A 24,085-nucleotide genomic window follows, 5' to 3' on the forward strand; every position below is an offset into this window, starting at 1 on the left:
TGACCGAAGGAAAGATGGCCAAAACATGGATGACTATAGGGATACTGCTTGGGGAGAAGAGAAAGAGTTTGGAAAGGTGGGGTATCCTCGACGTCTAAGGACAGGCCGAAGGGGATGAACCTACCAGAATCTGGGAACTCCCCAGATTCCAGTCACAGGCCCAGAAACACAAAATTGATATAAAAGCTTTTGATGGCCATTTTGAACGTCCCTAATACCAAATTGTGCCTAAGATGACTTATGAGAGCTAAAAATAGACTCCTAAATGCCATATCACTGGCATTCCTAAACATATATCAAGAATCCTCAAGCATAAATTAAAACAGAAAGGCACTTACCCGAGATGAAATGAAGGTAGGTGTTGAGGCGAGTCTTGATCCTCAGATATCATTTGCCGTCTGCCCAGAAGTAAGACGATTCACGCCAATCGTCCAGAGTTTTGGGAATAATGGGTGAAGATAAGGGTGAGGAAGAAGAAAGACTTCTGTGAGGGTTTTGGTTTTCGCATGGTAACAGTGTAGAATGAGAAGGGTTTTCTGGGTTTTATACCCAATAAACCTTAAGAGGAAAACAACTTCCCCAAGGCCTTTGGATGGCTTCCCCTAATAAGGTCATGAGGATGATCCAACGGTCAGGGTTCAAAAGGAACGAATCACAATTATTGTTTCTTTGGGAAAAGACGCATTAGGTGTCGAATAGAAGTTTGGGATCCCGGAGTTGACCCCTAATTAAATGCACATATTAATGAGCCCAGCAATGGAGCATTGACATGTGGGTCCACTCTTTAGAGTGACGTCAGAGGAAAGCCCAAACATTTTTCCCTCCAATTTTTCAAATCACTCCTCCTAATTTAAGTCTCCACTGCCCTAGGGTGAGTAGAGACTTGGGGGGCAAATGTTGTCCGTATTTTTGCCTCTGACACGTGGCAACTCAAAATTACTGGCTTGGACGATCATAAACGTCTTCGGAGTATGCTGCCCCCCAAAGGCTCTATTCAGAAGGAAGATCCTTTTGGGTGAGGTCGCCTATTTTTGCCAGTTGGTAGACCATGGATACCTTAAAAGTAGATTACTCTCCGAGGTGTGCCCTCGGTGCTGGAGGTTTTCCAGCTCAGGAAATTAAGGTGAGGGCTCTCCTCCCCCAGTTGTCTCCTAGGTCCGAGGTTCCAGTTCTCGGACCTAAGATCAGGTGCCAGGTATTAGCTAGTGCAGGTTTACAGTGCCAGAGAATTGTCTGACAACCTTTTTGGGTGATCCGTCAACAGTGTTGTCGAGTGTACGACTCGACAATTCACACTTTCATTATGCCGCCTGACATGAAAGTACTCACAGTGCGCCCTGACAGTACCTGGGGCATGTTCCCCATAAAGTAGGTACCTTTCTGCGGTGGGCCTCGCAGATCTCGCTTGGGCCGTGATCTCTATTCAATGCAGCCCAATGCATTAAATTGGTATTAATCCCCCAATAATGAAAAGAATGTGTATTAATTACTGATAATTAGTATTAGTGACCCCAACCTCTATAAATAGGGCTGAGAGTCTCATTGTAAGGGGTTTTGTTTTTTGAAAGAGAAAACACCTTGTACTCAGAGTAATCTAAACGCTGCCAGAGAATATACTATTGGAGCTTGCCATCACAAGTTTCCAATACTCTTAATACCAGAGACTCGTGGACTAGGTTTCTTTTATAACTTGAACCACGTAAAAATTCTTATGTTCGTATCGCTTGTTTCTTTGATCTCTCGTTTTAAGATTGATAGCGAAAAAAACAGTCAACAGTGCTATTTTATATCTTTTGCCTTTTATAAAAGGCATGACTAATTAGTTTTGTTGAGTGCCTTTTTCGCTATCAACCTAATCCAAGAACTTGACAAGAACTAGAATAAAACAACACAAAGGTTATACGTGGTTCAGGCTATAAAAGAGCCTTAGTCTATGAATCTTTGGTATTAGTGAATTTGAAGCTTGATTTGGCAAGCTTCAATGGAGTCTGAGGCATCGTATATATTGTCCCGAGTTTACAATGCTTAACTAGCCAAAGTTCTGAATCCTTTACAAGGAGATGCCCCATCCCTATTTATAGAGGCATGGGTCATTAATGCCCCTAATGAACAATTAATACAACATTCCCCATTATCTGGGGAGTAAACTTCTAATTAATTACATAGGGATGCAATAATAAAGACCATGGTCCCAAACGAATTGCACGGGGCCCATTTGCAGAAAGCTACCTACCAACATTATGGGGAACATGTATCTGATTGTGTCAGGATGCGGCACACGTTCGCTGATAACTCTATAAAATAGAGTTATTTTACCACTTTTTATGTGCTAATTGTTGCTTAATTCTTGAGTTTTTAATTGATTTATTAAGTTTTTAAGTAATTTTGAATTTATTAAGTTTATTTTAATTTTATAATTTTTTGTGTATTTTTATTGTTATATTATTGTAAAATGTTATGGCTTAATTATTTAAAATTAATATTGTTAAGTTAGGAGTAAAAAGATGCAATTTTGAGCTTAAATGTTTAAGTAAATTAAGTTTTAATTAAAATTTTCATAGAAGTTATATGGTATATTTTATTAATGAAAATATTTCATTTTAATTTGGTTTATTATTTATTTTGTAGGGAATTTATTATTTTTATTTGGAAAATGAGGAGAAAGAAAGAAAAATGGCATTCTTGAAGAGGAAATAACAAAAATTGGCACAAGGGCCTGCCTCCTTCACCACCTCCTGAAGCCCAATAGCGCCCCAGCCCACCTGCAAGGCCCGTGCCTCACCCCCTCACCAGCTGTAGAGTCCAAGAACTTTACTTAGCTATTTAGATAGTAGTATTATAGTAATAATAGTATTATCTTTATGACTGTGGATTTTTGGTTCAGACCGGGATTTATTTGGACACTCGTAGTAGTACTTGTAGATTTTCTAAGTTTAACCTATAGTTTAGGAATATTAATTTTAACCTAAGGTTTGATTAATATGACTGATATTGAGGATAATATTTAATATACTACAAGGTTTAGATAAGAACCAATTAGATAATAACACATGTTATGTTTGGGTTTATTAATGATTAAGTATTTTGAGGATTAAATTTATTAAGGTTAAAATTTGAATACTCTAAGGTCAGTCAGCAGCTTTGAAAACGTTAGAGGGATTAGTCAAGGCTGTTTACTCAATTCAAATTAAGCTAAAAATGTGTAATTTCGTGTTTAAATAATCAGCGTATGCCGATATATCGCAGCTATAGGGAGCGATATATCGCAGCACAAAGATACGAAAAACCCGAAACGATGCACGATTGCCTCGGGCATACTGGCCCAGGCGATATATCGCCTACAGGGGGCGATATATCGCCCCTCTCAGCATAATTTGAAAGTTTTTGAAATCATTCTCCATTTAAACCTTCAACCTCTTGATAAGTCCAGCATCTTTTTGAACGAGTCTTCAGCCTCTGCTGAACGATAATTCAAATGTTTTTCACTTAAAAAGCCATTATTTTTATTCAAGTTAAATGAAGATTTCTTCATTCCTAAACCCTATAAATAGGACCTAGTACCCAACCATTATTCATCTATTACTCTAAGTTCAGAGGCTGCAAGTTGCTAGGTGAGTGTGAGAGTGTAAACACTTGGGTTGGGAATTATAAGCTTGATCATCATAAGTTTATCAAACACTTGGGAAGTAAGTTTTATAGCATTTCGGTTCAAGGTTTAGATTGGTCTTATAAGTCTTCAAGGTATTTCCACACTCTAGTTCAATTGATATTATTTTATTTAAGTTCTCATAGTCTTCTACTCAGCCTTCTAACCTTATTCTTTATTTTGGTTAGGAAATCTAAGAACTTGCACATAAGTTTTTGGTAAGTATATTCTCAATGGTATAGTCCTTCCATTCTTTTCATCCCTTTCCTTCAATTTACTCACCCTGTTATAAATGGTTTTTAGGAGTGTTCCAAAGTCCCAACTTTGTCCTCATATCCCGGTATTTTGGTAAGGAAAATATGATAGGATTTATGTGTTATATGCTTTTATATGTTATCTTATGATTTTATGTTATGCAATATGTTATGTTAAGTATGATTGTAGACTTGGGCATATGACCCATATGACTAACAAGCCCCAAATAGATTATGGGCATATGACTTGCTTAGCTAGCAAGACCCCACTAATCTAATGGGCATATGACTTGTTTAGTTTATGGGACCCCAAGTAATAATGGCCATTATAGTATGTATGTGACATAAGTGTTATGGTATGTTTTTATGTTGCATTATGAATTTTATGTATATGGCTATGTGTTAGATTTTCCTTGCTGAGCATTAGGCTCATTCCTTTTATGTTTATATATGCAGGAAAATAACTATAGTGGCTGGAAAGGTTCGTGGATGCTTGGGGAATGTGTGTTGAGGAAGAATGGATTCGAGGGGTTGAGAGTTTCGATTTCGAGGATGTAGTCTTTATTTATGGTTTATGTGTATTTTTTTTCCGCACCTATTATGTAATCTCTTTTCATTTCAATTAAGTTATGTTTTCTTTTAAAAAAAATGGGATCCCATATCCTACTTTGAGTTTTATGTAAGTTTAACATTTGTTTTTTTTTTTTACAAGTTTTAAATAAAGTATGGTTATTTCACTTGTAAGTTTTGTTAAAGATTAGTGTCTATGTATAGTTTTCGTTAATGGTCCAAGGTCTAGAGTAGTTGGGTCATTACACCAGCCCAGGCCCAGCGCCTGACTCCTCCCAGCAGCTCCTGCCTCCCACGCCTCTTCCCAGCTTCCTTCCAGCCAACTCCAAGCAGCTCCAGCACCCAACCGTATGCCTCATTCCATCGCCTGGGCCTCTCTAACCTGCCACGTCGCCTAGCCTCCATGCGTGTAGCTGTTCCCAGCCGTTCCACCATCAGCCAAGCCCGAAGACACTCATCAAGGCCCACCTGAAAAGAAAAAAACTACTCCTTTTTTCTGAAATAGTCAAAATCACAAAAGGCCAAAAAATCATATTTTTTTTCCCAATGTTTTTTTTCTTTTCACTCAAATATCAATTCACTCTTCCCTATTTTTCTTACCTAAATAAACATTCCTAATTCATTTTTTCACCCTAGTTTTTCACTAATCTTCCATCCAACCAAACATTTCATCTTTCCAATACCCTTACACTTACTCCATTTATCCTACCACTTCCCAACACAATTAAATTAATCAATTTATTTATTTTAATTTGATTAATTTAATCTCCATATTTTTCCTATAAATAGAGTCTTGTAAGACCATTTGGGGAGCTCTTCTTCATCTTTCAACCTCTTCCACACTTCATATTTTTTCTCTCTTCTTTTCACTATTTTCTCTCTACCATTTTCATCTTTTGAAGAGCATGTTAAGTATGTTATTTTGTAATGTTTATTTCAATCTAGTTATGAGCTTCTAATCTTTTTCAAGATTATTAGATGATGATGAAGCAAAATGTAACTAGATAGTATTTTTTGTTGTATGTTGACTTCCCATTTGTGCAACATTGTTTATGGATTTTTCTATCAAAGATATGCATTTTTCATCTATTATTGATTGTTAAAGCTTATTACACTTAGTTCTTCATTATGCAAAAATATGATATTCTTTGATTAAATGTTTTTCATTAAATTGTTCACATCTAATTCTTAGAGCATAAGTATCATATTTTGCCTAAACATAATCTCTTTGATTTTTTGTAGTTTCATTAGGTTGTAACACAACTAATGCTTAGAAATTATATCTTATATAAGTGAAGAAAAATCCTACATTTTTTAAAGTAACTTGTGCTTGAATAGAAAATGTATTTTGAAAAAAAAAAGTATAGTGTGATTTATTTCAACTATATCTAAACTTAGGAATCAATATACTTATAAATACTATTGAACTTGCATTTTGTGGATTCTAATATCTTAATAATCTTATTTTACATATCTCATTTGAAAACCATTTTTCTATTTAATCTTAAATCTTTTTATTACTTGTCTTTTATTTTTCTAAAGCAAAATCTCATCAAATATTTGGAACTAGGTTAGAATATTCTTGCTTTGTTTGAAATAGTTTCTTTTGATGTTAGTCAACTCCCATGGGTTCGACCTCGTACTTTCATGAACATTATATTCCGAAAGATTCGTGCACTTGCGAGTATAAATATTAAAACACCCTATTTTGGGTTCAACATTCGCCCATGTCAAGTGGCATTGTGGGAAATGCCGATTGTCGAGTGTATGATCTCGACACCACTACTCGAGGCTCACCAAAAGTTGTCAAACGATCTTTTGGTGGGCCACAGCTGCGGCGACTGACACCTGGCAGCTACTCCAAGTCCGAGGACAAAAATTCTAGACCTAGGGATTGGCGAATGAAGAGAGTGAGGACCATCTGAATGGTCCTCGGGGCATGACCGTGCTTGGGGATATCCACACCTCAGAGACAGATCACGAAATGTGGCCTCGCCTAGAGACATCCACGCCTCAAGGACAGACCTCGGGGGGCATGGCCTCACTTGGAGACATCCATGCCTCGGAGACGGGTCACGGGACATGGCCTCGTGTGGAGACATCCGCGCATCGAGGACTGACCTCAAGGCGTGGCCTCACTTGGAGACATCTGCGTCTGGCCATACCATAGTACGAAACATCACTAGTGCTCGAGGAGCTTAATTACTCCTCTAATGAATGCCATGTGTCCTTTGCTGAAAACACAGACAATATTTGCCCCCAAGTCTTCACTTGTCCTTGGACAGTGGAGACTTAGATTGAGAGGAGTAATTTGAAAGCTCTTCATGGCATCACTCTTGGAAAACAAAGTGCCACATGTCGACTCCCTATTGCTGGACCCATCAATCTGTGACATTAATGAGGAGTCCACTCCACTACCCAAAACGTCCAATCCGTACCCTAGGTGTCCTCTCACCCCATACCCGAGGCATCATTTTCCCATGCTAATGATCATGATCCATGCCTCCTGGATTCTAACTGTCGGACTACCCTCGAGTGCCTATGTCATAGGTAATCAACGGCCGGGGTGGAGTTGCTTCCACCCTAAGCTCTTCGAGTATAAAACTTCAAGAACTGCCTCTTAGAAATCACTTTCAGCATTCGAAATTCAAAACCTCAGAACCTCCAAACCCTCTCTTCATCTTCACTTCATTGTTTCCCAAATTTTCCCCATTTTCTAAGTTCTCGACGCTCTAGACGGTTGGCAAGAATCATCATACTTCTGGTCAAACGACAAACAATTTTTCAAAGTTAGGACTCACTTCAGCACATACAAGCGCTTCATCTCGAGTAAGTTTTACTTCTTCGTCTCTTGTTTGGCTTTGAGTTTATTTTTGAATTCTGTTGAGGGTTTTAAGTGCATGCCTAGGATTTTGAATTTTTGGCAATTCGGAGGTCATTTTTAGACCCTTTTGGGCATATTTCGACGTTAAAAACGATCGAAATGGCCCATTGCGCTCTGTATGTGACTTTTAGCATTTCTGGACATTCCGGTAGTGCTCTCCAATGACCATATTTTGGTCCCGAAGACACTTCACTCCTTTAAAAAAATTTCTTCTCATCATCCCGAACAATAGTCTTAGGGGTTCTCGTTTTTGGTTGCCTTTTGCTTGCTTTTATAACTATTTAAGATATACTTATTAGTAACTTTAAAAACATGACTTCAACTGACAAAATAATCACATGAAAGTTGAGCTTCATTTTGGTTGTCTTTTGGTAAAGAGAGTGAAGAATTGGTTGGCAGTGTTCCTCATGTCAAATTCTCCATTACATACTTTAATTCATATCTTCACCTATTCTCATTCTCTACATATTCCATGTCAGAAATAGGGTTGGAATCACCATTGGAGTGGAGTACATAGATTCCCATGGAGATCTACCTATTTAAAAATTAAAATTTTAAATATAAAAACATTGAATTACATAAAAATTAAAATATTACACAAGAAATATTGTCTAATAAAATTCAAAATATTTTTAAAAAAAATATAAATATTCTACAAAAAAAATAAAAAATAAAAAAATTAAACGAAACCATGCTTGGACATGGAGTGTGTTATGTTATTTCAAATAATATAATCTTAGATTAAATAATGTGACAAAATGTGATTTGTCACACATTGTAACATATTATTGAGAGTTACAAAATTAGACACATGTGTGTGCTCAAATGTAACATATTTTAGAGTTACAAATTTGTAACTCTCAAATATTACCCAATAATGTGTAGATTGAGAGTTACACATTTGTATTTGAATTTCATAGAGCCACTATGTAATATGGTGGTTGAAAACATGTGTTTTAACTCCCATGAGGTGTGTTGACGCCGTTTTTCGTCAACAGTGAAAGAAGAGCACGTAAACAATAATCAGTAATGGCCAATAAACATATGATAATACACACACGATTTTTTACGTGGTTCAGCAGTTAAAATCTACCTAGTCCACGAGTCTTTGTTATTAAACTCAAGATGATCTCTGAAAATTCTTCAAGGATGAATTCTTCAGAGTTTTCTCTCAAGATCACCAAAATTCCCCTTTACAATAGTGCATGACCTCTCTATTTATAGAGAAGATTTCATAATACTATCCCACATATTTCGGGTAGTTACTCTATATTTGCAAATAAATTAAATGGCATTAAATGCCTGCAATCTGATATAAAAGGAAACGTCCCTTGAAGACCAGGGGGCGTATAACTAATCAAATAATATCCCTTGATTGTAGGAGATTTACAGTAATAAATGTAGACCGCGTCTCTTATAGATGACTCATTAGGATATTCAAAGTTATTATCCTATATCACCAAGGCCATATTCTCCCAGGTTTCTTACTGACTTTCGAGCTATAACATATCCCGAGGCCACATGACTTCGAGCTCGTACGCGCGTCAGGCTCGGAGCCCCTGATCTGAGGTCATCCTCAAGAACAGATGCACCTCGGGGTCTACCTTTCGAGCTTGTGAGGATTTCGAGGCTACCATCTTTGAAGTCGTCTCTGTTTCGCAGGCTCGATGTTTAAATTCCGCACATATTCCAGACTTTACGAGTTCATTCATTATGACTCCAGCTTTCGAGGTCACAATTCTCATGGCTCGAAATCTGGGTATAACATTTTGCCCCCTCAAAAGTATTCGTTCGAATCCTATGAGAAGGAAACTTTTGAACTACTTTCTCCGGGAACCGTACCGTCACATACTTGAGAATGGACACGTGTTAATTGGGCATTGCCCATTCAGGGTACTCGAGTACCTTGGAAATCTGCCCACGATCATTCGTCTGCCACCTTTATGGTACCATCATATCAGTAATCCCTATCCGTTGGATCTTGCAAGGGTTTTATTCAATGTCCCATATTAATCCCCTTTTTCTGTCTATATATAAGACCCCATTCATCATCTTCCTTTTATTTTTTCTCTCATCAGAAGAAGGAACAAAAACAAAACCAGAAACTCTCTCTGAAAACTCCTTGCTTGTGCATGTTCTCTCAGCCGAAGAAGCAAAGGACCGCCGGTTTGTTCAAGATCGTAAGCTCATACCTGCAGCCTCTCCTTCAATCAACGATTTCTCTGCAATCGCCATTATTGTGTAAGTTTCCGATTTTTATTTTCCCTTATGCCAGTTTCTGTCCATATTGTTCTTGTTATTTCTGTGAATGTACTTGTTTATTTTATTAGTACGATACGTTAGGGAATTTTGACCGATAGGCTTTCACGTTTAAGTCTCCATACTAGGTTTAAACCACTGGTTCCATACCCAGTTTTGGAGTTTGAGCAAGATCTCTTTTATTCTGAGTTTTAAAATTTTAAAAGACGTATCTTGCACACCAAGATATTTGGGTGCAAAACCTTGGTTTTGAAGAATGCACGATACCCAATGTTACATTTTCTGAATAATCGCCACCTTTTTTCCCTGATAATTCGGGATTTTCATAAGGTTATGCCTACTCTCCTCCTTTTTCTGTAGAATACACGTTCTGACTCTTTAATAGGGTCTTAATATCGAGCTCGTTTTGTTCTTAAACTCCGAGCTTGTCCTGTCGAGCTCGTAATTCTTGGACTCTTGCATGCATGGCCCTCACCATTTTTTCTTTCTCGCTAGATGTCACAGAATCTGGAAAGACGGTGGGGGTCGTTGCAGGAAATCCCTTACTCGCCCAAAACCCCGAGCCCGGAGTCACTGTTTGCACGGAATCAACGTCGAATTCGTGAGTACAACCTCGCGCGCGAACAGGAGGATATTCGAGCTCATTATCGCCGCCAAATAGACGAGGTCATAGAGAAGAAGATGAGGATCCTTCGAGAGGCTATTTATCCAGAATCCAACTTAGGGCCCAGGTCGATCCCACTTGACCCTAAATTGACAGTGACCGTTGCGTACAGCCCGGGAGAGCTCCAATTTTCACTCATGGGGGAGCCTTCTACCTCGCAACCGAGGAGAGAAACTTCGAGGCCGAGCACTATTGGAGCTCGGTTACCTCGATAAATCAGGTAACTGATATTCTGGCTTTCCATAGCCTCAGGTTGTCAAGCTCCTTGAGATGTCGAGCTCCGACCGCTAACGAACGTAGCTGCTATGCCCCAGGGACTGGAAACCCTGACAACAGGCTGAGGTACCTATGAGTGTGACCATAGGTTATTAAATTAAGAGAGATTGCAAAAATAAAAAGAGATAACATATTGAATGAAATAGATCTTTATTTGACGAAATTCAAAAGCAGACAAATTAATACAGATAGAAAATCATGGTTACATGCAACACTTTTCCTATACTATTGGTAGTAGGGTCTTAGGTGTTCGCCATTCCATGCTCGCGGTACCAGGCTCCCATCCAATCTCGCTAGCTTGTAAACTCTGGGCCGGATGACTAACTCTATTTGGTATGGTCCTTCCCAATTAGGCCCGAGCACACCAGCTGCCGGATCTCGTGTTGCTAAAAATACGCGTCTCAACACCAGGTCTCCCATTCCGAACTTTCGATCTCGAACCCTCTTGTTGAAATACCTGGTAGCTCGTTGCTGGTAGGCAGCGTTTCTCAGCTGAGCTTCTTCTCTCTTTTCTTCAATCAAGTCTAAGGTTTCCTCGAGCTGAGTGTGGTTTGAATTTTGGTCGTAAATCTGAGTTTGGATTGTTGGGATTTCAACCTCAATAGGCAACATTGCCTCGTATCCGTACGCTAAAGAGAACGGGGTATGCCCCGTTGATGTTCGATCTGTGGTTCTATATCCCCATAGGACTTGGGGAAATTCTTCGGGCCGTCGTCCCTTCGCCTCCTCCAACTTTTTCTTTAGAGAACTCTTGAGAGTTTTGTTCACAGCCTCGACCTGGCCATTCGCTTGAGGATGAGCTACTGACGAGAAACTCTTTATTATGCCATTCTTTTCACAAAAGTTGGTGAACAAGTCGCAATCGAACTGGGTTCCGTTATCGGACACAATCTTCCTCGGCACCCCATATCGGCATACAATGTTCTTTACCACGAAGTCAAGGACTTTTTTGGAAGTTATTGTTGCCAACGATTCAGCTTCCGTCCAATTTGTGAAGTAATCCACCGCGACTACAGCATATTTTACACCACCTTTGCCAGTTGGGAGAGAGCCAATGAGGTCGATTCCCCATACCGCGAATGGCCACGGGGATGTCAACATGGTCAGCTCGGATGGTGGAGCTCGAGGAATCGTGGCGAATCTCTGGCATTTGTCGCATTTCTTTACATATTCGAAAGAATCTGACTTAATGGTGGGCCAAAAATATCCTTGGCGTATGATTTTCTTGGACATGCTATGCCCCCCAGTATGGTCTCCACAGAGCCCTTCATGAATTTCTTCGATGATCCTCTTGGCTTCGGGTGGAGTTACGCACCGTAGTAATGGCATGGAATACCCCCTTCTATATAGCTTTCCGTCCATCATGGTGTATCGGGGAAGCTGATACATTAACTTTCGAGCCTGGTTCCGGTCTTTTGGAAGGACGCCAGTCTCGAGATATTCCACTATCGGGGTCATCCATGTTGGCTCGGACTCAATCATACATACGTCTTCCTCCTCCGGCTCGTTGATGCTAGGTGCCGAGAGGTGTTCTATGGGGACAACGTTCACTTCATCATTCTCAGCGGAGGTAGCGAGCCGAGCTAAAGCATCTGCATTTGAGTTCCGTTCTCGGGGAACCTGTTCGATTGTATAAAATTCGAAACACTCCAATGCATATTTTGCCTTCTCTAAATAAGCCGCCCTTCTCGTGCCACGAGCCTGGTATTCTCCTAGGATTTGGTTAACAACGAGCTGGGAATCGCTGTGGCAATGTATTGCTTTAGCTTTGAGCTCCTTGGCTATATGAAGCCCCGCCAGCAAAGCCTCGTATTCGGCTTCATTATTCGACGCCTTGAAGTTGAATCTCAAGGCAGAATGAAATCTGCTTCCTGCGGGGGTAATCAAAATGATTCCTGCCCCTGATCCATTTTCATTGGATGAGCCATCGATGTATAGTTTCCACAGCTCGTGGGCCGGGGTTATGACTTCGTCGTTGGTCATACCAGTACATTCCACTATAAAGTCCGCCAACGCCTGCGCCTTAATGGTCGTCCTCGGGTGGTAGGTGATCTCGAACTGTCCGAGCTCAACAGCCCATTTAAGAAGTTGATCTGAAGCTTCTGGTTTAGACAAGACTTGCCTAAGTGGTTGATTAGTCAACACGTGGATGGGATGTACTTGGAAGTAGGGGCGGAGTTTACGAGATGAATGAATTAGACTAAGCGCTAACTTCTCCATCAGGGGGTATCTCGACTCTACCCCCAGTAATCTTTTACTGATGTAGTAAACGGGTCTTTGTACCTTATCTTCTTCTCGAACAAGTACTGCGCTTATTGCGTGTTCGGTGGTGGAAAGGTATAGGTACAATATTTCTCCCGTTTCAGGTTTTGATAAGATAGGGGGTTCGGCTAGGTGCTTTTTAAGTTCCTGGAATGCCAGCTCGCACTCCTCTGTCCATTCAAATTTCTTTCCACCTCTCAAAAGGTTAAAAAACGGGAGACAACGGTCCGTAGATTTCGAAATAAACCTACTTAGGGCCGCCATCCTGCCGGTCAAACTTTGGACATCCTTGTGTCTTCGAGGTGAGAGCATGTCAATCAGGGCCTTGATCTTGTCGAGGTTAGCTTCTATTCCACGAGCGTTTACGATAAAGCCCAAGAATTTTCCTGAGGATACCCCGAAAGTGCACTTCTGAGGATTCAGTTTCATGTTATACTTTCGGAGCACGCCAAAGCACTCTTCGAGGTCATCAACATGGTTATCGTTAAGTTGAGATTTGACAAGCATGTCGTCAACATAAACCTCCATGTTGTTGCCTATCTGATCTGAAAATATCATGTTCACGAGCCGCTGGCATATGGCCCCAACATTTTTGAGCCCGAATGGCATGACATTGTAACAATATAGCCCCTTATCCGTTATGAAGCTCGTATGTTCTTGGTCGGGGGCATGCATGGGTATCTGGTTATATCCAGAATAGGCATCCATGAAGGACATCAGGCCATGCCCCACCGTGGCATCCACGAGCTGGTCAATCCTTGGTAATGGGAAACAGTCTTTCGGGCAAGCTTTGTTGAGGTCTGAATAGTCAATACAGGTCCGCCACGTCCCATTGGGTTTTGGGACCAACACCGAATTGGCTACCCAGTCAGGGTAAAAGGCATCCCTAATGAATCGGTTTGCCTTTAACCTGTCAACCTCCTCCTTTAGTGCCTTCTTTCTGTCTTCGTCCAGCTGTCTTCGCTTTTGTTGCTTTGGAGGGAAGCTTTTGTCTATATTCAGCGCGTGGCTAGCTATATTCGGACTTATTCCCACCATGTCTGAGTGTGACCATGCGAAGACATCCTGGTTCTTCTTCAAAAAGAAAATTAGTTGCTATTTTGTCTCATCTTGGAGGTATTTTCCAACCTTCACCTTTTTCGAGGGATCGGTTTCCTCGAGCTGAATTTCTTCGAGCTCTTCTAAGGGTTCGAGGTCAGCTTTCTCCTCAACCCTTGGATCGATCTCTTCATCAATTTCTAAGACTGTCCCGTCTTTATTTTTTGAATAATGACGAGTGTTTGTGCGCTCGTCTGTTTCTTTCCTCTCAAGGAAATGCTGTAGCATTCCCTCCCAGCCGATTGATCTCCCTTCAATGTGCCAACGCCGCTTGGGGTCAGGAACTTAAGGGCCAGATGCCTTACTGATGAGACTGCCCCCAGCCCAACCAGGGCGGGTCTCCCGAGCAGAACATTGTAGGCTGAAGGTAGATCCATTACCACGAATTCCATCATCTTAGTTGTCGAGACTGGGTAGTCTCCTAAGGTTACGGGGAGCTCGATGGAGCCCATGCAGGCGGTTCCTTCTCCTGAAAAGCCGTATAAAGTAGTTGCACATGCTTTCAGGTCACGAAGGGAGAGTCCCATCTTCTCGAGGGTTGCTTTATAGAGGATGTTAACTGAGCTCCCATTGTCTATAAGAACTCGGTGGACCCTCTTATTTGCCAGCTGGAGAGTGATGACCAGCGGATCATGGTGAGGAAACTGAACATGGGACGCGTCTTCCTCAGTAAAAGTAATTGGTTGGGATTCAATCCTCTGAATTTTTGGAGCTCTAGGTTCGGGTTCGTAGGGAGATCGGTCCCCGGTCTTCAGCTCGTTAACATATCTCTTTTGGGCATTTCTGCCCGTTCCTGCGGGGTGAGGCCCTCCCGAGATGGTTATCACATCCTCTCCATCAATCGGCGGGGGCCTATCCTCTTCCCGAGTTCGGGAATTATTGTTTGGTGTGGGCTGCAATGCAGCAACTCTCTGGTTCGCGATCGCCTAATTAGTACTCTGGTTCTTGACATATTGTCTAAAGTAACCTCTCGAGATCAATCCTTCGATCTCGTCTTTCAGCTGTCGACATTCATCGGTAGTATGCCCGGTGTCTCTGTGAAATTGGAAATACTTGCTTGAATCCCTCTTGGACTTTTGATTTCTCATCGGGTCCGGACGCCTAAAGGGGACCTGGTTTTCATTAGCCAGGTATATGTTCTCCCGAGACTCGTTGAGCTCGGTGTACACTCTATACACGGAGAAATATCTCTCCCCCTTCTTTTTCTTTCCTCCTTCGCCCTCGGGGTTACTTCCTTCGTTCTTTTTTCTCTTGGAAGGGTTTTCCACAGTAGGCTTTGAAGCTACTGGGTCCGCCGAGGTTGAGGCAGAGTTTACGTTTATCGTTGTAGTCTCGGGCTGGGAAGTCACATTAAGTGTCGACCTCGCTTCCTCTACATTGACAAACCTCTGCGCTCGTCTATTAAACTCGGTTAGGGACCTCACCAGTTTTATTTGCATATCATCCCAGAGGGCGCTTCCTGGCATTACTCCGGCCTGGACAGCCATTAAGTGTCCACTGTCGTTCACATTCCGAGCTCGGGCAACTTCCAAGTTAAACCTTGTAAGGTAACTTTTTAATGTTTCACCTGGTTGTTGCCGAACATTAGTTAGGGTTGACGCCTCAGGTCGAACCCCCATCATGGCTTTGAATTGCTTTTTGAAGTCTTTAGACAACTGCTCCCAAGAGGTTATTGAATATCTCTTATATTTTTCGAACCATCTTTTAGCTGGTCCTGTCAATGATGCTGGAAATAACATGCATCTGAGCTCATAACCCACGTTATTAGCTCTCATTATGGTGTTGAATGTACTCACATGACTATATGGGTCGTTCTTTCCCTCGAACGTCGGGATGTGAGGGATCCGAAACCCTTGTGGAAATGGAGTGTTGGAAATATGGGGAGCAAACGGTTCAAGCTCCTCATCAGAATCTTCACATCGATCATGCTCTTGCTCGTTTTTCAAAAGCCTGAATGCCTTTTCCAGCTGATCGATTCTCTCTTGGACTAGGTCCACGAGAGGCAAAGTTTGGAATCGGTTGTCGTCGATCACAATTCCAGGCTCACGTCTTCGTAAAGGATCTTTATGCCTATTCAAGCGATCCCTCAGGTCCGGATTTATCAGGTCAACATTACCCCGACTCTGATTCAGGTGTTCTCGCAGGTCGGGGCAATTTCTGCGGCTTCCAGTATTCTTACGACCTCGGTCATGCTTGCTGACCGACCTGGTGTCTCCAGAATCGTCGCTGGTAAAACTCGTCGCATAGTTATTTCGAGATGGATTTCTTCCATGCCGCCTCGTCTCCGCCGTGCGAGACCGGGATGTTTGACTTCTTTCTGATGGGGCGCCTCTCCGTTCCTGGAAAGCTTCCTCGTTTCCTTGTCTCTCTCCCGCACGCCTTTCTCCCTGATCTCGAACTGGTTGAGCATTCCTGCGAGGGGGCGAAGGATATCTTATTGGTGATGGAGGGAACCATATGGGCGACGGTGGCTGCCACCCATTTCGCGGCCTAGACGGTCCGGAGTTTTCCCGAGATGGGTTGGTTGCGTGTGGTGCATTCCCAGGGGCTTGAGTCCGAGCCTCTGCAGGGGCTCGGTTGTTCTCAGTTCCCCCAGGTGCTTCCACAGGTGGATTAACCGGACCCCTAGCCCGAGTACTTCTCTGGGGCCTAGGAGGAGCGGATGGCTCTGCTGGTGCCGTCGGTTGTGCCGGGGCCCTAGCTCGAGCATTTCTTGGGGCAGCATTTTTCTGTGGATGCCCACGGAGCCTACGGGGAGGAACGTGCACATCCCTAGGAGGAGGAGCTTAGTTTTCACGCAGAGGCGGGGGCTGAGCCACCTACGCCTCCGCGGCTATCCTAGCTAACTCCTCGTTCTGCTTGTTGGCCTCTGCCAACTGCTGTTTCAGTTGTCGGTTCTCGAGTTCCACAATAGGAACATATCGCTCAGGATTGTAGTACATATCCTCATCTCTTGGTGGAGGAGGTGGTCCCCTAGAATCGGAAGATCCACTCCTTTCTTCGACATCTGGGTCTTCCATCGGCTGTTTCCCAGGACGTCTTGGGTAATTCTCTTCAGGCGTATTCTGATTATTAGTGGCCATGACTTTTTCAGGAATAAATGCTTAAGGCTCTCAATGAAAGCACCAAACAGTTGACACCGTTTTTCGTCAACAGTGAAAGAAGAGCACGTAAACAATAATCAGTAATGGCCAATAAACATATGATAATACACACACGATTTTTTACGTGGTTCAGCAGTTAAAATCTACCTAGTCCACGAGTCTTTGTTATTAAACTCAAGATGATCTTTGAAAATTCTTCAAGGATGAATTCTTCAGAATTTTCTCTCAAGATCACCAAATTTCCCTTTACAATAGTGCATGACCTCTCTATTTATAGAGAAGATTTCAGAATACTATCCCACATATTTCGGGTAGTTACTCTATATTTGCAAATAAATTAAATGGCATTAAATTCCTGCAATCCGATATAAAAGGAAACGTCCCTTGAAGACCAGGGGGCGTATAACTAATCAAATAATATCCCTTGATTGTAGGAGATTTACAGTAATAAATGTAGACCGCGTCTCTTATAGATGACTCATTAGGATATTCAAAGTTATTATCCTATATCACCAAGGCCATATTCTCCCAGGTTTCTTACTGACTTTCGAGCTATAACATATCCCGAGGCCACATGACTTCGAGCTCGTACGCGCATCAGGCTCGGAGCCCCTGATCCGAGGTCATCCTCAAGAACAGATGCACCTCGGGGTCTACCTTTCGAGCTCGTGAGGATTTCGAGGCTACCATCTTCGAAGTCGTCTCTGTTTCGCAGGCTCGATGTTTAGATTCCGCACATATTCCAGACTTTACGAGTTCATTCATTATGACTCCAGCTTTCGAGGTCACAATTCTCATGGCTCGAAATCTGGGTATAACAAGGTGTATGGAGGTTACAAAATCATTTGGGAAGAGATTAAAACGTTTTTTGGAAAATTGAAAAATTAGAAGCTGAAATTGCATTGTGGCCGCGGTCACTAATTATCCCTGGTCGCGGCCTGGGGTACAGAGTCTAGTGGTCGCGGCCTGGGGTACAGAGGCTAGTGGTCGCGACCACTGATACTCTTGGCCACGATTTGGAGCGCTGACAGCCTATTCCAATTTTGGTTTTTCTCCAATTTGAACGGTTTTAATATCACAAGTAACTCCCAAATCTTTATTTTAATTCCATAAACATCTAATTAATTAAATATTGATAACAACCATGATTTGGTGGAATTTGAAATTCAAATTGTTTCTCAAACTTTATAAATAGGAGTCTAATGCTCACTTGTAAGACACACCATTTTTTATCCACAAAACACTTGGCTAGAAAATACACCATAGATGCTTGATAATTCCAGATAGTTATTTCCTTGTAAGATCCTTTAGTGCTTAGAGAATAGGGGGAAATAAGCTTTTGGACAAATGTCTTGAACCCTGTCCAAGTTAGTGATCCCACTACTCTATACTTTGGTTGTGTGAGAGTTCTTGTTCTTTATTTCTTTTGTTCTTATTTCTTTACTCTAGTCTTTATCTTTATTTGTATTATTTATGATTTGAGTTGTATTCTTCTTCTACATCTTCTTTCATCTATTTACTTGTATTTTATGCAATTGAGTTGTAACATTACTTTTATCAAACACATTGTCTATTGTATTTTTGCATAGAATCGTATTTGATTTTTTCTATATTTCCATTGAATATAATATATTCTTTAACAGAGTGACATCTTCACCCTTGCCTCATTTAACATTCGAGGATAGGAAATAGTTCTTATCCCCACCCATTCCCCATTAAGACGATGGATTCTCGCCCCATTAGGGGCGGATCTCTACGAGACCCCATTCGTTTTGTGGGAAAAATTGACAACCTAATTCTATGAAAATTGTTGTTTTAATGCAACAATAAAATATTTTATAATTTCTAATTCAAATAAAATTATTCATAATTAATTTTCCTTTGAAATTATTTTATAATATATTCATGCTAATTTTTTAATAATAAAATTATTAGTAAACTTAATATACGGGGATATTAAAATATTAATAAAGTGGTGATGGTTAAAAAAATATTGTTTGACAAAAAAATGAATGTATGATTTAGTTTGGTAAATTTTAATAAATAACATGATAGTTTTGATTTTTTTTATATGAATAATATGCTAAATCTTGCTATAAACCATAATTAAAATAAAATATAATTTATTGTATTCAAATGTGACATTTAAATATAGCATCGTTGAGGGGTATTTTGTGTATAAAATAGCAATTACGAACAACAATAAGAAATATAACATTACTAATGATGCAATACTTTAAATAAAGTGAATTAAATATATTCCCAAGTATAATTGCTTGATTTTAGACAATTTATCTATTTGTCCATAGAAAGAAAAATAAGAAAAGGGATTCACTTAAAAGCAGTTCACTAGTTAACCCGAATCCCACGCCATTATTTCACTCTTTCTAAGCAAATGCTTGTGCAAGATTTTTAAGTTTTCGGCTACAAGCCTAAAGCTAGATTTAATAACAAGATAGATCATATATAGCCACCAATTCCAACCCATTTTGTATAGGTGCGGAATGTGTTCCGATGCCATTTAAAAAGAATAAACATTTTTCTATTGATAAACTTGTGAAAAGTCTTTATCTATTCTGGTACTTGTGGAAAATTTGTCATACAAAACGGACCCACACACAAGATTAAAGATTAAGATAAATACATATAGCTGTCAGTTTTCATTACGGATTGCAAGTTTTTGACTTAAAATATTTATTTTTGATGTGGGTATATATATTTGTCATTGCAATTGGCCAAAAATATTTTAGTATTTATAAGTGGGGTTTTGAGTAATTTCCAATTTTTAACTAGGCATATCCATCCATACCATTTGTCGTGCTAAGTAAAAATGCAACACATTGAAGACGCAAGAAAACACAATAATTGTAATTGTTTTACACAATTGTTGAACTAGAATCCAAATATTTTTATCTTGGGTTGATGTATGAAGATTTTGTAATATTTTTTTTATTTATTTTTATTCCTTCGTGGTATGTGAAACAATTGCACTTGCGGACTGTTTGAAATAACTAAATTCAATTAACATTTAATATCCTTGAATTAGTTGATTCATTTAGCATACTATATCTTCGATTTTTTTTAAGATTTTATGTAATGTCTAATTTGGCAAAGAGGATGTCAGTGAAATATATAATGAAACTTGAGTATACAAGCCAACTAAGTGAATGTAGGAATCCTAGTTCGACAGTAGATAATAAAAATTGATACAAACTAAGTATGTTGCTCACAATCTGGCAAAATGGTCTCTCAGGTACAACATAGAACGGGAGATCTCAAGAAGGAAGAGCTGAATTTGGGTGACTTGAGTGACTTGACCGAATGTAAAGAATGTGAAATTTCTCAAACAAAAAAATCTCGGAGAGAAAAGGATGCCTCTATTGTAAAAATTTCTGATCAATATTTAATTTTGATATATTTATATACATTAAGCCACTTACAGTTATAATATTTAGAGTAAATGATTGTTAAAATACTTAATGTTTTTAAAATATCGTATTTTTATACTTAATTTATTTTTGGCGGTAAATATACTCAATGTCTTCAAAATATTATACTTTTATACCCAAACTTAATATTTTAAAATGTTACACTTTTATACCTATTTTTGAAAATTATTTTTAGAAATAATAAGTATATGAAGGAAAAATATATGATTTTAGTTATTTTTAAAATTTTAAATTATTTTCATTAAAATAATAAAAAAAATTAATAAAATTAATTTAAATAATTAAAACTTATATTTTTCCTTTATGTTTTAATAAAAAAACTTATATTTTAAATTGATAAAAATATATAAGTTTTTAATTATTTTTATTAATTTTAATAAAATATCTATTAATGTTTAATTTAAAATAGTTATTTTGAGAAAGAAAAAATAATTAAAAATTTGATAAAATAATTAAAATCTTATATTTTTTTCTTCACTTTATTGTTATTTATCAAAATAATAAAAAATATATATAAAGTATAACATTTTCAAGATATTTAGTATATTTACGGCAAAAAAAATTGGAGAATAAAAGTGCAATTTTTTTTAAAAGATTAACTATTTTAAGAGAAGTATTATTAAACTCACCATCTACTTCTTTTCAAACATAACAGAGTTTAGTACAGCTAACATTCCTTTTATATCAAGTCAAAAGAGCTCTGAAGAAAAGAGAAGAGTTGTTTGTTGTGGGCATGGCTGGTGGTTCATTTGATTCCATACCATCTGTAAACAAGGCTTGGATTTACAATGATTATGGGAAATGTAGCGATGTGTTGAAGTTTGAGAGCAATGTGGCTGTTCCTCAAGTCAAGGAAGACCAGGTGCTCCTCAAGGTGCTTGCTGCTGCCCTTAATCCTATAGATTTCAAGAGAATGCTTGGCCGTTTCAAATCCATTGATTCTCCTCCACCTGTGAGCCTCTCTTCTTCTCCTTTTCATTTCTTTGTTAATACTACTAACTTGTGGTTGGTTTGTTTCTTGGGGGATTAGCAGTTTGACTCAAAATTTCATGTTTTAATGTTCAAACAAAAAGTCTTTTTACTATCTATTTATATTGTTTCACCAGAATCACAGGTCTATCTAATTATAAGTGGGATCTCAAATATTCCCAACTCAATCCACCTTTTCTATTTAGATCCTCAAACTTTTTTTTTTCATTCAAATCCCAAACTCTTTACATGTAATCATCATTATTCCTTCACTTTTCCATCTAATTTTTTAATTAAAAAAGTAAGGTTTTGTGAGAAAATTATTCCCAACCTACATCATTTTTGCATTTAGATCTCCAACTTTAAATTTTGATGTTAATTTTTTTAATAAAATCTAAATAATCAAAATTAGTATAATGACATTTTGTGATTTATTTATTGTGAATTGAAAAAAAACCATTAATAATTTATCATTTAAATTTTTGAAGAATTTATAATATCATTATTCAAAATGTTATAAATTATATTGTAACTATTTATTGTAGCTATGCTAAAAATATGTACATTATTTATAAAAAATTATTATTTAAATATATAATAAATATCATATATTAATGAATTCAAAATAACTATGAAATATATATATTTTCAATAAATTTGAAGTTATATTTGTTTAGAGGAGAAAAAATTATGCCAAATGTTAAAATTAGGGATCTAAGTGCAAAATAATATATAAATTGTAAGAGGCCCTGCTAATATTATATATCAATTTATAGTGTCTTATACAATGCAGTTGAAGGGTGAACAAAGTGGTTTGCAATTAGTTCTTGTTCTTATTAGTTTACAGACTGTTGTAGGTTATGATGTTGCTGGGGTGGTGGTAAAGGTTGGAAGCCAAGTAAAGAAGTTTAAGGTTGGAGATGAAGTATATGGTGATATCAATGAATTAGCTGCACAAAAACCAAAAAACTTTGGGACTTTGGCCGAGTACACTGCTGCAGACGACAAAGTTTTGGCTCTGAAACCAAAGAGTCTGAGTTTTGCCGAAGCTGCTAGCCTTCCCTTAGCTATAGAAACTGCCTATCAAGGCCTTCTACGGACTGAGCTTTCTCCTGGTAAATCTGTTCTCGTGCTAGGAGGTGCTGGTGGAGTTGGAACTCTTGTTATTCAAGTACACACATATCTAATTAACCATTTTCATAACTATAATAAGCTTGTGATTTAATAATATGGAGAGCTTATTATATTTGTTTATATATATATATATACATATGACTTGTTTTGTGTTGAATCAGCTAGCCAAACACGTTTTTGGTGCATCCAAAGTGGCTGCTACAGCAAGCACTGGCAAATTAGACTTGTTGAGGAGCTTGGGTGCTGATTTGGCTATTGATTACACAAAGGAGAACTTTGAGGACCTCCCAGAGAAATTTGATGTGGTATTTGATACAGTTGGTAAGTATATCTTTTCATAAAACTTCTACATAGTCACGGAGGTACCAAACGAATTTTATTATTATGAGAAATAATTTAGAGAAGCAGCTAAAAATATTATAACTTCAATAAATTCTACTACAAAGTAGTCAAATATAGAACATCACACAATGGAGATTTTACAGTATACATGTAGAGTGTAGCTATATGTTTTGTGAAGTTGGATAAAGTTTAAGGCTTGTGTATATGCATACAAAAACAGGAGAAGCCGAGAGGGGTCTGAAGGCAGTGAAGGAAGGAGGGAAAGTGTTGACAATAGTTCGTCCTGCCCCTCCAGCCATATCTTTTGGTGTCACTTCAAGTGGTTCTGATTTAGATAAACTGGAGGCTTATTTGGAGAGTGGTAAGGTCAAGGCAGTGATTGATCCCAAAGGCCCATTCCACTTTTGCAACACTCTTGAGGCTTTTGCTCATCTTGAGACTGCTAGAGCCATTGGGAAGGTTGTCATTTATCCTATTCCATGAGATTTTAGGCTTTAAAATCTATGTTGTGTTGTTGCCTGCTTTATCTAAATAAAACTAACTACTTGTGTTGTACTGTTATGTACTGTGCTAATTTGTTATGATCAATAAAGGATTTTGGATAATGCATCGAATTCCTGCCTATTAACATTTGAAAACGACAATATTGCTTAAAGGACAACATCAACGTTGTAGAATAGGACAATACATTTACTAAACGACAGAAGCCCTTAAAAACGACAACAGCGAGAAAAGGGCGATGGTAACGTTTCGAAAACATTAAGAAAAAACATTTTATAACGACTTTTTATTTGCAAAATAGAAACAAAAAAAAGGAGGAGCACACAAAAAATTTACCAAACATCGTTAAAACTAGGGTTGAATATTTGATCCGCAAAACTTGCAACCCAAAAACCCAATTTTTTACAAAACTCGTCGGATTCGGGTTCAATCCTGCCTGAACCCAACATGTCTCAGGTTGGGTTCAGGTTTTATATTTTTGGTTTCACGGGTTCGGGTTTAACCCGAAACTCGAAAAATATTAAAAAGTAAAATCCCTAATTGCATTAAAAAACCCTCCTATTCATTTTCTAAAAACAATCCCAAAAGCCTTGATCCTTTATCTCTCTCTCTCTCTGTCTCAGATCTGAAGCCACTCGAGCCTGACCCATTGGCGGCCGCCACAACCACAATG

The 24,085-nt window shown here is 38.9% G+C and overlaps 1 protein-coding gene across 1 annotated transcript; it reads left to right on the plus strand.

The window, feature by feature from the left end:
* Positions 1 to 21,111: 21,111 nt before the first annotated feature.
* LOC133818142 (2-methylene-furan-3-one reductase-like) lies at positions 21,112 to 23,525 on the plus strand. The gene is made up of 4 exons (XM_062250857.1): positions 21,112 to 21,418; positions 22,283 to 22,606; positions 22,731 to 22,890; positions 23,132 to 23,525. The coding sequence occupies exons 1-4, from the start codon at positions 21,200 to 21,202 to the stop codon at positions 23,392 to 23,394; spliced, it is 966 nt and encodes a 321-aa protein (XP_062106841.1). The 5' UTR covers positions 21,112 to 21,199; the 3' UTR covers positions 23,395 to 23,525.
* The last annotated feature ends 560 nt before the right edge of the window (positions 23,526 to 24,085 follow it).

This window comes from Humulus lupulus, chromosome 2 (genome assembly GCF_963169125.1).
Source record: "Humulus lupulus chromosome 2, drHumLupu1.1, whole genome shotgun sequence".
In the NCBI taxonomy this organism is placed as follows: Eukaryota; Viridiplantae; Streptophyta; class Magnoliopsida; order Rosales; family Cannabaceae; genus Humulus; species Humulus lupulus.

Coding starts and splice junctions, on each gene's coding strand:
- LOC133818142 (XM_062250857.1), top strand. CDS start 21,200: ATGGCTGGTGGTTCATTTGATTCCATACCATCTGTAAACAAGGCTTGG. Junction 22,607..22,730: donor TTGGAACTCTTGTTATTCAA/GTACACACATAT, acceptor GTGTTGAATCAG/CTAGCCAAACACGTTTTTGG. Junction 22,891..23,131: donor TGTGGTATTTGATACAGTTG/GTAAGTATATCT, acceptor ATACAAAAACAG/GAGAAGCCGAGAGGGGTCTG.